Below are 14,441 nucleotides of genomic sequence, written 5' to 3'. Positions count from 1 at the left end.
CCACTGCCAGAATATAACTTGAATTTTTAATTCTCTTTTAAGTATGTGAAAAAGTTTCCTTTTGTTAGTTATTTGTAGGTCAAAGCTTTATGCTGAAATGTTTTAGGCTGTTTATACAAGAGATTTTTTGCATTTTGAAGCACATTTTTGTCATGTATTTGTGATAAGCAAAATGCAAAACATGTGGGAAATCCGCCTTCTATGTATTCATTTTTGTAGTGGTTTTGACCACATTCCAGAGTTTCATCACATTTCCTCAGCTCCAATAAAAATGTAAATCACCTGTCTCCCTTTTGCGACTGGTATGCCCAGTGTGATCTTTTTAATAAGGTGTATACATCTGTAGGTTAAAAAGATGTTACAAATTGGAGTTCAGTTGTTCTTGGAAAGTCTTTCCAAAGTACTTTTCGCATGGAGCTTTTTTTGGTAAGGCTTTTCTAAGAAAGTTATCATGACATGCATTTGTAAAGTAAATTCCCTAATCTAGATTTTGATTTAACCATTAAAATAGTAATTTAAAAGGACAACAATACATATAACAATAAAAAAAAGAAAACAAAAAAAAAAGCACCAACCCCCTCCCCCCAGCTGCCATGGAAATTTATCCATAGCAGTTATTCACACAAGAAGTGTCTCTTACTATTAACTCATGTCAGACTGAAAGAATAGCTGTTAGTTTTAACACCCAGCATGATATCCTCCCTTTAACTAAAGCATAAAATCTGATGACTTCTGCAAATATGCTTGTTTTAATAGTACTTCTCAAAACAGGGACTCCATAATACATTTCTACATAATCCTGCTCACTCTTTATGGGATTTAACACTCAAATATTACTCTTGGTAGAAGTCCTAACTAATGACAACTGCAGCAAGGCTATAATTTGTGTATGTGAGCATGTATGTGCACTTGCCCCTATAATTGATGCCATACATTAAGAAAAGCTATCACCAATATTGAGAAATCGAACACCCTGCCATTAAATAATGCCAGAAATAAGTTTGCTCACAGAATATTAATGTGCACCCATTTTTCCCATGGGCCTCATAAATATTCACTGATATAAAAATGACACAAATACATGGATTGTGTTTGCTTACAAAAGATGGATGATTTTTATTTTAAGAGCCTTTATTAATTGTCTTGCTTTGGTGAGTGGTTTCTTTTTCTGTTTTGGTAGTTCAAAGGAGTTTAAATGCACATTCTGAGAGGGAGCTTTTTTCAGGGCTTTTCAGTAAAGTTCAGGAACCCAAATTTGGAATTACTCTCAGTATCTATTAGGAAAATGTAATTGTTAAAAACCATTTTATTTGCCTAAGCATGGGCAGCTTTCTGGGGGAAATTGGAACTGACAGATACGCTCTCCATAAAATTCAACTTTGCTACATTATCCTGTGTCACCAAAACTGAAACATTTTTGGCAACATTTGTTGACTCAGTTTCTGTCAAGTAAGTGGAGGGAGAACAGAGAGAACAACTTAAAACGTTTTGGAACCTGTGACAAGGTTCTTAAGACTCTTAAATGACAGCTTTAAGTGTTTATCTGAATTTGGGTTTTTTTTGGATGCCGTCATATAATCACCTGTGATACTGCTGGAATTGTGTCCATAAATTTGGAATTCTCTAGCATTCTTGTACCACCTTCTCCACAAGTCTTAGCACAGTTTTATATAATTTTTGTCCGTTTTTCTCCCTTGGGGACAGATTTAATATCAGACTTTAGTTCCTAAATACATACTTTTACCTCATGATCTTTGCTCTGGCTCAAGAGATTTTCCCAGACAGTTCTTACATTTTCTCTGCCTTTTTCAAAACCCATTCTGAGCACAGCCACAATCAGAAAAGGTCTCTAATTGTAAAGTCTGTTTCCTTTTGTCTTCTCTCTCACTCCTATGCATATGTAGACTTGACAGAAGGTAGATACTGCTTTAAATGAGATCAACTTTATGCAGCACATGGATTTTCAGGCTCCCTGACCAGTAATATAGATTACAGAATTATTTTAGAGCTCTGAACATTGCCTTTGGTAGGAAAAAAAATAAACCTTGGCATATTTTGAGAGAAAATAAATGTTCAGTTTTAAAACAGACTACCCACTGTTGAAAGCTCACTTGTAAAGCCTGGATAAGAATTTTTGGTGCATGTATGTCACTGCAGATACATGGCATTTCTGTGTGTGCTTTGGAGGCACACAAAGAAGAGTTTATTTTATTTTACTGGCTATCTCTGAGCTAGCAGGTCTGGAAAGCCCTTTCAACATGTAATACTGTAACACCTTTGAAAGAGCAGGTAGAGCTTTTTTTTTTTTTTTTTTCTGAGAATCTGCACACAGAGTAGAATCCAGCAGACCACTATGCCCAGTTTCTAATAAGTTTTTTAAACCCTCCGTTTAGCTAGCTGAAGTTAGTTTACATGAACCTTTATTGGCTCAACCATTTATTGATTTCAGAGAAGCAAATGGTTTTGAACTAGGCAATTTCTGACATCACCCCATCTATAGTAAAATCATACAGCAGACCAGACCTTGGTACAGGTTTACAGGCAGAAGTTCAGGGTTTTTTTATGTTAAAAATTTTACATTTATTCCCACTATTGCTTTCTCTGTTAGTGAGTTTATAATTGAGAATGGCTTATTTTCCTCTTCATGACTCCTTATCTTCTCTCAAAGGAGAGATTGGTTATTCTCTGATGGGATGGTTTGTCAGCTTAGAGGCACAGGGTCCCATTTTCCTAATGCTGTGTTTCTCAGATCACTTTCTAGTGTCATGAGAGTGTCTATGTAGGATGATTGTGCTGAGCAGTAACCCTTGAGGATAAGCTAACTCATTCACAATCTTAACAACTATAGTTTGTCATGGGTTTTCAATTATTTCAGTTTTCATTTGCATTGGTGTGTCGTCCTGGTTATGCACTTGGTCCATTGCTCTTGGATGCAGGCATATTCATGAGGACAGGAGGGAATACAGTTGGCTGAGGAGTGCTGTGTGTTGGTTTGGGCAGAGGCTTCTTCTTTGTTGTAGACAGAAAGGGAAGATAAATTACCTAATAATAGGTTAATCTTTCCCTGCAATATCCAAGGCTCCTGATAGGAAATGTGGTCTAGGCACCCAAGCTTTCAGATCAGATATCAGCATTTTAATTTTTATTTCAAAGTATAGCTACATTGCACTTAGAGCTAATCAACATAACCCCATTTCCAGTATGAAACCAAAAATAACAGAGACAGCAGAATTCAGAATACTTTTTAAATGAGATAAAGAAGAATACTAAGAAAATGGGGGAGTCAGTAAACTTACCTTCTGGGTGCATGTATACTGCAGCAGAATTCGTGGTACTATGGCAGATCAGAAGCCATAGGGCTTTGCTGCAAAGAAAAAACTGATTTTACCCTAAAGCAGGGCCATTGCATCGGTTCTGGTATGCACTTATGTTCCCTTCTGGTGCTAGCACTGACACTCATAAGAATTTTACTAGTTTTAGCACTTGTACACTTGGCAGCAAATTTTTGCTGGAAAGTATATATTGATCTGAGATTTCTGAAGTATATAAAATCAACAGAAATAAAGCAGAGCCCAGCTTAATTTGAGATTTTTTTCCTATGTTACTTTTGTCACTTAAAGGATTTGCAGTATCCTACTGTTTGCTGAGGTATTCTTTGAAAATGCTTCCTAACAGATGTCAAGAGTCTGTAAAACACAAAATAGTTTGAATAAAGATTTATTCAAATTAGGAAAAATATAGTGCATTCTTTATCCCTTTTACTTTAATTGGTTGCTTTCATCTTAAATTATATTCCTTGTTTAAGCTTTTAAAATTTTCAAGATCTGAAGTAATTTAGCCAGCTAAAATTGAACCATTCAAAAAGGACTACATTCAGACAATGGCATAGTTATATTGAACTGGGTTCATGATGGTTAAATGGATAATTGCAGTTGAAAGAACCATAGGCTGTAATAGACTGTGTTGCATCTTGTGCATTTGTCAATTCATTTCCTCTTGGGAATCCAAAAATATCTGTAAAATGCAGCACAGGCCAAAGAATCTTAATGGGATATGTATCATTCCGTTTTACTTATAAATATTTTAGTCAGCATAGAGTTCATCCTTTAAAATACAGTTTGGCCATCCAAACTGTGATGTCAGTATAACAGGCAAGGAAATTGCCTTGCTTGATTAAACTGTGTAACAGCCAATATGTATTTTGATTATTATTATCATCAATTCTAGTAGCAAAAGCTGAGCAGATTTCTCAAGTGAGCTGGTGGATTATAAACAGCGGCCTGTCTTGGCAGTGGCTCGTGTTTCAAAACAGCTCACTGATGAGAGACATTAAAGACCTGATAATTGCTCAGATTTTACCAGTCCTTGTTGATACCATGGGTCCATTTCAAGAGCTGTGAGAACCTTGTACAGTAAGAGAAGCATGACTAGAAAACAGACAAAGCAGTGCAGTTGCAGCTAGGAGGACTTCAGCAGAGGCAGATGTAGGTATTTCTCAAAGTTAATGACCCATTTCTAAAGAAATTCATCCTGTAGTATGGTCAAATGGGAGAGGCAGAGCTTCCAGGAGTTGCTTGTAAGTCACTAGGATCTTTGATGGCTCTTAATTTACAGTAATTGTTTCTTGGCTGATTTGGCTTAGCTGGTTTTTTGTTGTCTGTTTTCTTCCACTAAGATGTTCTGTGTTACAAGCTTGCCTTTACTTCCAACACCTATATATGCCGTGTATGTTATTTTAATCTGCAAAAGACTTCACAAAAACTCATGGCTGTGCAAAGCCTTTATTAGTATTCATCTTTATCCTCAGTGTCTCACTGTGGAAAGAAACATGGCTTGACATCTGTTCTATTAAAGATCTAATGTATGCTGGTCAGTTCTCTGGATAGGTGACTGTACAGCTTGATTACACCTAATGATACTTGCTGAACTTCCTTTATTGGTTGGGGGTGGAAGGTGCTTAGGAATTGAAGGAGTTCAGAAGTTCCTTTAAAACTCTTCCTGTAGCAGACATGAAGATACCCATTTTGATGAAGTTAGAGTAATTGCAATACAACAAAGGATGTAAATGGCAAAGATGGAAAAAGAAATACTGAGAGTGTGTTTTAGCAATAGACTTTCAAGAGAAATGAAGAAAAACAAGCAGTGAGAAAGGATCCTGTATTGAGAGGCAAATGGTCTAGACAAAAAGAAATGTCATTCTATTTATCCACGTTTCTGACATCTTCCTAATTCATGAGAATGGTAGAAAGCTTTATTAATCATCTGTAATCACAAATCTTGCCTTTTCCCCAGTATTGGATATTTTGCAGTGCTTGGCTGGGGTTCTGGATTTGAGGAAGAAAACACTTTACACTGTTTTGTCCTCTTATCACTAGAGATATGTTTGATGTAATAAAGTGTAGGAGCTATTCCATATATTCATTGGTCCTGGTTTGAATGGTAAACCCTGATTTTTGCCAACTTCCATTTGGATATATATTTTTTGCCAAGCCTGACTACACTGCACACTGCACAACTTGGTGTTTAAATTTATGTCCTATTATCATTAGCAGTACTTTGGCAAGGAAACTACCTTTCTTTTTTATTTTTATAAAAAATAAACTAATATATCTGTTAAAGTTGATGTTCAGCTTGTATGTCTGAAACTTAGCTTGTGGTGTATTTTATGATGTTTGAAGTAATATTTATGCAAGTAATTCAAGTACTAGAAAAAAATTGTAAATGACTGCCTAAATTTCTAAGCCTTCCCTCTGGAAATGTTGCAGATGTTATTTAATATACTCTATAAAAATCTCGTGTATTTCTGATTTTTTTTACTTCAGGAGAGAGAGTTTATATCTCTTGTTAACATTGAAGCAAAATGTTGGAATTTGGAGTTGTGAGTTTTTTAATGGGTTTTGTGTTCCCATTGGATTATCTAATTTAATCTTTTGCAGTTAAATTTGTACAGAAAAAAAGCAGTTTCCAGATGCACCAGTTTCCCTCATACACTTAGATGTATTGGAGACTTTCTATAGAAGGATATTTCAGAACAGAGTCTAGTTCTAGTACAGGATGACCTGTATTTGAGGGCAGGGCAAACATTGTATGTCTGTAAAGGCCAATGTAATATTCTTATGATTAAGAGAAGAAAAAACTAAATTTCTTGGTGATTGCATATAAAAAATTCCTGCTGAAGATTATATGCTTGCAAAGTTCTTGCTATGAATCTCAGATATACACTTGGACTAATTATTAGGAAGGCTGGACTTTAGTTGGGTGGTATTTGTCAGGTGTAATGGAATTTTGTCTTCTGCTTTTTGATAACTGTCATGGTTTTAAGCCCTGGGAAGAAATTAATTCTATCCTAGTGAAAATGGGACAGTATGTATTCTGTAATGCCATTAATAGTGCTCTAGGAAAATTCAGATTTTAAAGTAATCTTTAAGCTAGATTTTGTCTGTTTCCTGTTTCAATATGACTTGGCGCAAGGCTAAGCCTACTGTGGCTTTGGACAGATAGCAAAGATGATGAATAGCCCTAAAGTTTAGTTTTGTTTGAACAGCTGGAGAATTTCCTTTAATATGGACAGAAATATCTCTGACTAGAGTGATATTTATTTTCCAAAATAGGAAAGATGTCATTCTTCACTGGAGTGAAACATCAAATAAAACAGAATTTTGTAACCCTGTGTTAGTCTCCTGTTAGATGATAACAGTATAAAAAAGCTGAAGTTTCCTCTGTACCACAGGGAAAAAAAGTAAAGCTTTTCCATTTTCTTGTGGATAATGGTAAACTCCATTCTTCTGAATTTGGGACATTAATTTTTTCTCTACCTCACCTTGGGGGAGTGTGATCTTTTATACCCTGTTACTTGTTTCTAATTTACTTAGAAGAGAGTGAGAAAAAAAGAGGAAATAATACTGTTTTCTTTCAGAGATTGTGAGACTGAGCATAGATTGGCATTTTGAGGTAGATGTGCTGTGTTGTGCCAGAGGCACTGATCCCACAAAAAGCCATGCTGGTACCTGTTCACAGTGCAGCACACCTGGGAGCTCCTGGGTTTTCCCTTACTTGGAAACCAAGATATAGGAATGAAGGCTGGTGTTCCCACCCTTAGAGTTTTCTTCGAAAGTGTAGGTCCTTGGGCGTGGAGTAATTTTTTTCCCCTGAAGAATGTTAATCCTGCAGTCTTTTAATATTCTGATTTTTACTGCTATTACTTTGCTATTTTGCTTTTGATACCTGGTGATTGGATCATAAGGGAAAATTTGTCTGCTGTTCTAAATTTGCTCTTTTTACCTCAGGATTTTGTTTTCATGAGAAGAAATTTTATGCCCTCTCAGAAAGTGAAGATTAGTAAATTTGTATTAAAAGATGTTTAAAAATGACACAGCCTGCATTGAATGATGTTGCAGTTGTTAATTGGAGATTCATAATCTGTTACCTGCCTGCCTTAATTTTTACTTTTGTGTTTCTTTAACAGGGTGCTGCACTTTTGATGAGCCTCTCAGTTCCTGTGGCTACACTCAGTCTGATGATGATGATCTCAACTGGGATCAGGTGAATGCGCCGGAGAAGTCGTCCTCGGATCAAGGGATGCCATCGGGTTCGTCTTTATTTTGTTTTTTTTCTCTTAAACATTAGATTATGTGTTTGTCCAGTGTTTATTAGCAGTACCGTTCTTAAAATGCTGCTTTATCTGAGTCTAGTTAAGTGGAATACTCAGATTTTCCAGGTGATTTCTATGAGGGATATTTTGCAAATCAAAGGTTTGGCTTTGTTGTGTGGGGAGCATAAAGGTTTGAAAGAAGTAATAGAAACTTGGTGTTGTTAGGGAAGGCCAAAAGAAAACAGAAGGGTGACATGAAAATTAATCTGAAGTAGTACTAGAAAAAGGCAGGGCTTAGTAAGAGCGAAAAGGAAGACAGACTTAGGTATTTTCATTGAAAGATATAATAATCAAAATCTCTTACAAAAAGATTGAGAGAGAAGAAGAGGTGAGTGAAAAAGCAAAGGTATCACAAAACAAAGGATCTCTCAGGATATTTTGCTCACTGAATTTAAAAGATAGTTGTGATACTATTATTTAATGTATTTTTGCACTGCATGGGGTCAGACCTTGTTCCGTAGCATCAATCTGTGCATTCTGCTGAACTACAAACTCACTCTAGTAATATAGTCATTGCCTTAGTATTTCACCCACAGAAATATGTAAAATTTGGCCACTGGTTTTAAACTGTACACTAGCCTAAAATTTACCAGGTGTTCTTTTCTCTACTTTTTAGCTAGGCATGTTAAGATTTCCCCCCATGTACTGATCTCCATTGCCTGGGATATAATTGCCTGCAGCCCAGCTCAGCATCTGCTTTGGCTTTTACAGACTGAGCCTCAAGTGGCTATTTTCACCTTTTTGTAAAACCAAAAGACCACTAGATAAAATCACTGGTTGTAGCATTGTGGGATTTCTTCTGAATTAGTCTCATAACTTAATATAAATCTATCCATAACACTTAAAAGCATTGCAGATGAATGTCCTAGTATTTCACATCCCTTCAGTGAGGTCTTTAAAGGACCCATAATGTACTTAGGTGTTTATATAAAATGTTTTCCAAAGTTGTTGTTGTGAAGAAAGTGTTCCTCTGTCAGTTTTGAGTAGGGGAGTTAGGAGATAGACAAAGTGAATCTTTAGAAGTGACAGTGTAAACAAAACCTGAACATAAGCACTCATCATTAGTGTAGCAATAAATGTGCTGATGTATGATATGCACAATCAGCCTTAGCTATCATTCACTTCTAATAAAAAGGCTTTCAGTGTTCTTCACTCTAGATTTTCCAGTGTCACCCTGAGTTGTGCATGACGTCTTATCTAAGGTTCATGGCTGAAGTACTTTTTACACTTTGTTTCCTCTGGCAAATGCAGGACTCCCAAATTTAAGACAGATGTTCAGTTTATCTAAGTCCTGGCATTTGGATCATCATGCTAGATTGAGTTCATCAACCTAGATAAAGGATGTTGTTTCAAATTCCTTTTTAAACTGGCTTTCGCCCAGTGGTCTTGGCATATACTGCTAAACATTTTCTGAACTATTTCATTAGTGCTTGACACTGTTGCTCAAGTTGGAGACAACAGACATAGTTTATCAGCTATCTTGGCTTGTGGTACAAGATATGCATTCTTTTTTTCAGTCACACCACTGGAATTCTCTTACTAGTCCAAATTTCATTCATTACTCTCCCCACTTGGATTTGTGAAAGCAATTGCTGGTATGTGATGTTCAGTTTTCTTGGCAGATAGAAGAGATTGAAGTCTATGTTCTGTTTTCTGATGACCACAGGCTTGAGGATTTCTTGGTTTTTTTTCTCAGTGGCAGGATTCCTGACTAGGGACTGGCATGTCTATAGAAGGAAAATGATACATGTCATTTTATTTATCAGATGTCATACAACTTGTTTCTTACTTGTCTTCTTGTGTTTTTGTCAGAATTCTGAAATAATGTTCTGATGATCTAATAAAAATCTATTTAATTTGGTAACAAATTCTATTTACAGTTTAGGGAGTTTTATTTCTGCCCATAAAGGAAGAGAAATATTCTTTTGGAGCATTGGGTCAGAAGATGAACGAGTTAGTCTGAGGAGGGTTGAGGATACTGGTGCCTTAAAAGGTCAAAAACCCCTTTGAGAGGGAAAGAAATGCTCATTTTTTGCAAATGAGAAGCACTGTGTCTAACGGCACGATTTAGTCAAGTGGTATCTAATTTTTCCTCATAATTTCATCTAGACAGTTTCTTCTTGTTCTTGTTCAAATCATCATCTTAATGATTTTAATTAGTTTTCAGTTAGCCTTAGCCAGAGGGTTATGTGATACACTTAAAAAATGATTTCAAGTAGTTTGTCAGCAGTTTCTGAGCTACATATTTAGGAAGAAATAACTTCAGATGATAATGAATAGAACATCTTAAATTAATGGTTTGTGGGGAATTCTTGGCTTGAAAGCAAAATGCTTTGTGCAACAATGTTGTAATACTAGACTGAAACAAGGACTCTCAATTCTGTACTCCCTTGTCAGAAGAAAAAATTAATGCACATAACATTCCTAATTTCAGGCAACATGCTCCAGTGAGTGAGTTGATGTCGATATATAATTTTTTTATAATTTCGTGGCAGTCAGGGGGAAGCACACAAGTTACGGGTTTTGATTTCTTTTAATCCACATGAGAGTGCTGAGAGCATAGCTGCACTTCAGATAGACAAATACTTTGGCTTGATGTGTTATTTCACTGGGGACAAAGAAATATAATCTAATATTTATGCATATGTGTGCATGCTTTAATGTACACACAGTTTACATGTTTGTATTTGAGATCTTGTTTTAGATGAAAATTACTAAACTGTATCAAAGGTAATAATGTAAAAATCCCAGAAGTGTTTCTTATAGTGGGCTTCAACCTCTGTTGGATTGTTACAGTAGCACAGAAATAGGAAGATACCACTAAAGTTAGTAGGGTGCTAGTGTTCTAATTTCTTTGATAAACATAAGCATGGCTTTTAATGTGTCGGTATTAATCTGAAATGGTGTTAAATAGACCCAAAAAGTAAGGAGATGTATGAATTTCTGTGTATATTCAAATGAATTAAATGAATGTTGTTAATCCACTGCTCTTTTGTTTTAAGTGTCCTGTGAATCAGACAGAGTAAATGCTGTGTGGGAGAGCAGCTCTTCCCATTTCTCAGCCTGTCTTCTCCTTGCCTTTCTGTTCCAAGAATGTGTGCTTAAAATAGTGTTCACAGCTGTAATTACAGAAACACTTAGTCATTATTAATGCCATCTTGCATTATCCTAGGGAACAGTTACAGCAGTTTGATATTTGTTTTTATGTAATACAGATTTACAATTACAGCTAACTGTGAGCTCTCTAGTTGTAGCCCAATAAAAACGTCTTCAGAAGAATATGCCCAAACAGTAGATTTGGCAAGGTGTGAGCCTTGAGTGGCCTCTATGAGAAGAGGTCAGGAATGCCCCGTGTTGGACACATCTGAGCACAGCCCCTGGACCTACCACTGGGCACAGCTGAGCTCCTGGTGCACCTCTGGGATAGAATGTTTAGGAAAGGGCAGAAGCCACTGGGCAGCAACTGTCAGAGAGAGAAGTGAGAATATGTGAGAGAAACAGCCCTGCAGACATCCAGATCAGTGCCGAAGGAAAAGGTGCTCCAGGCAGTGGAGCTGAGATTCCCCTGCAGCCCATGGTGAGGCAGCTGTGCCTCTGCAGCCCACGGGGTCCATGGTGGAGCAGAGATCCACCTGCAGCCTGTGCATGACCCACACCAAGAAAAGGTGGAGATTTCCTGAATAAAGCTGCAGCCCATGCAGAGGAGTCCACACAGGGGCAGATTTTATCGCAGGACCTGCGGCCTGTGGGATCACTGGAGCAGGATGTCCCTGAAGGACTGTGTCCCATGGAAAGAGGTTGTTTTGGGTTTTTTTTTTAGATACTTGAGTGTGTTCTGTTAGTTCAGATACTGCTACAGTAAGTCATCAGTGATGCTATTAGAATTTTACTCTGAGGAATAGAAATATTGTCAGGAGTCTTCTGTGATTTGTCATTTACTGGATATAATTTCTGTTTGTGTCCATGTATTTTTTTTATGAAACATTATTTTCAGTTGTGTAGAATCTTTCTATGGTGTGTCCCAGTTACAGCTGATTTCTAAAGGACAGTAGTATCATTTTTATTTGATGCAGTGGTTGGTTTGATATCTCTGAGGGGATGTCACTGCCTTTGCAACAAGTCACTGGCATCAGCCTTTCATTCATTTTAAAACAGTTCAAACCCAAATATAAATCAAATCTTCACAGGCTGCCATTCACTGTGTTGAAAAGATGCTTCCTGTAATGAAGCTTTCTGTGTTTAATACAGTGCTGGTCAAAGCCAGGATGATAATTCTGTTTGTGCTCTTTGAGGTGATAACATATGATTTTCATGACTATATGTGATATTTTGAATGGCCTACTGTGCTTATTTGTATTCTGAATATGTACTGTTGCTTAATGCCTATGCAGTGTCTGCAGAAAATGCTTATATTATTGTTTATAATGGCCTTTTGATACCTAGTAACCAGACATGCAGAGCTAGCAGATATTCTATAAACAAGGCAGTGATTCAGAGGAGTATTTATTATTATGGAATGTGAAGTAGTTGTGCGAAAAATGTACATTGTTGTTTAATTGTGCACAGAAGTGTTGTGATCCATTTGAAAAGACAGATAAAGTGATCAGTTTGCAAGTGTGAGCTCTAGCCAACTGCAATGTTTTATCATGTAAAATTATCATTCTTTGATATTGTACTTTATCATTAAGCACATTTTAGCACTGCATTGCATTTTGTTGTATATTAGCAGGGACACTTCTGTTTGCATTCATATTGAAAAAAATGAAATAAATTTCTTAGTCTTATTTCCCCCATATTACTTTAAATAGCTGCATTTTTAATTCATTTGAATGCTATCTAGGGATAATATAAAGTACTATCAAGGTGTGGGAGTTGCAGCTTGCTCACTGTGTTAAAGTTAAATTTTTTCATAGAATTTTCTAGACCTGGAACAGCAGCATGTTGTTTTATTGCACACCCAGGTAATAGCTGCAGCCATTAAGGACATGCCTTTTGGCAAGCAGCCCCAGCTTCCAATTAACTGTGTAAGTTAACACCAGTTGCTGCTAATACAGAGCAACATGGAGGTCACACAGAGCAAACCACCTGAGCAGGGAGCCAGGGCAGCTCTGTGCTGCCATGGCTACCGTGCCAGCACTGGAGGGGTTGGCTACTTTAAAAACTCACGTAAAGACTTATTGAGTGCTGTGCTTATCAGGTCTGCTCAACAACAAGAAAGATGCCATCAGCTATGTCTGAGATATTGCTTATTGTATGGATCATTTTTGTAACTTTGGACCTGACTTAGAGGTTTCAGCACCTGGCAGAAATTCTGGGTTTGTTACAAATATTGAGCATCTATCCTTCATGCAAGGGGAAGTAGATTAATCAGCATCAGAATCCCTCATAATGAATCACTGACGGACAATGTTCCTAGGTTGCTTAGTAGGTGAAGTAGACAAATTACTATAGTGTATTTTGCCTTCATGCCTACGCTTTCAGAAAACTAGTGCCAGTGATATACTTCACCCTGTGTTGTGTATGTTCTCATATATGACTTTTATTTTGCACATTTTAGACCAAATGATTTTGAATATGAACAGTGTAATTTATGAAGTAATAATACCTAACGTAGATGACTGATTTGCAGATCTTCATTTGAAGTAATATGCTTTCTGTAGTGTTCGTATCTGTAACGTCAGGACAGCAGTTTTCTTGTTTTCTTATGCATTCCATCAGCCATCTCATATTTGAGTGCAGAATTGCAGAACATACTCCAAGTCACAGAAGTAAGCGGGAGACACTACATTAAAAACACCAGTAGCTGATAAAGATTTGTTCAAGATGTTTGACTGAAATAGGATGCTATAATAAATTTTAGCACTTTCTGATGTTTGAGGAACTATCCTCTTCTGTAGAAGACAGACAGAAACTACATGAAAGATCTGGGAAGTGACTTCTTGTTAAACCAGAGTATTCTCAAAGCAACCTGGAAGATAAGGTGACTGCTGAGGATAATTCTGAGTAGCACCGTGTAGTGCTACAAAGTGCTAAGCAAGTCCTCCAACCTAATTCATTTACCTTGCTGTGATTACATGTTTCCTGCTGAGATTATATCTAACATCTGCCATCATATATGCTGAGAAGCAGCTAACATAATAAGCTACACACTGGAGCTGGGTTTGAAATGGATTTCTTGACAGCAAAAACTTTTGAGATAAGAAAGTTCTTTTTTGTTACACATCAGAAACCCAGTCTCCCTCCCTGTCTTCCACCCATAGTGCCAGACACTATCCTGCTGGTTAAATGCATCAGAATCTAGTTTTAGATTTCCCTGCTAAATTTGAAATAGAAGTACTCTGAATAACTGGGGTTTTGTTTATGTGTTTGTTTTTCCTTCCTGGACTCCTCATGATGAGTTCATTCAGATGAAGTAGGAGTATTCCAACAGGAGAGAGGAAGTTAGAGAATCCCAACAGGAGAGAGATTAAGTGCTGATGTTGTAAAGCCTGTAAAAACATACTTTTTTAGAATACCTTGGGGTGAACTGGCATTTTTGAAGTGGAATATTGTCTGGAAAAGAAGAATGAGGTTACTTCTGGTAAGGGCTCTTGGTTCAAAAAAGACCACATGGAGAATTCTCTTTTCCTGGTGATGTGCCCAAGACATGCAGATGAACCTTAGGACACTCTAGGTAGTTTGAGGCTGTGGTAATATAAACCAAGTAGCACATGCTTTAGTGTAGGGTTCCCTAGGGACTCACTCTGCTGAAGGCATGTTGCTGCACCCTGCCATGGTGTCTTACTGAAAC

The 14,441-nt window shown here is 37.0% G+C and overlaps 1 protein-coding gene across 1 annotated transcript in view; it reads left to right on the top strand.

Annotated features, from left to right (window-relative positions):
• The window catches only part of PTPRM (protein tyrosine phosphatase receptor type M), a 442,005-nt gene that overhangs the window by 93,207 nt on the left and 334,357 nt on the right, over positions 1 to 14,441 (top strand). Inside the window, 1 exon segment of the mRNA XM_030966307.1 lies at positions 7,466 to 7,588. Within this exon segment, the coding sequence (XP_030822167.1) occupies positions 7,466 to 7,588 (123 nt within the window).

This window comes from Camarhynchus parvulus, chromosome 2 (genome assembly GCF_901933205.1).
Source record: "Camarhynchus parvulus chromosome 2, STF_HiC, whole genome shotgun sequence".
NCBI lineage: Eukaryota > Metazoa > Chordata > Aves > Passeriformes > Thraupidae > Camarhynchus > Camarhynchus parvulus.
The sequence above is the reverse complement of the archived record's forward strand: the minus strand, read 5'-3'. Positions and strand labels throughout refer to the sequence as shown.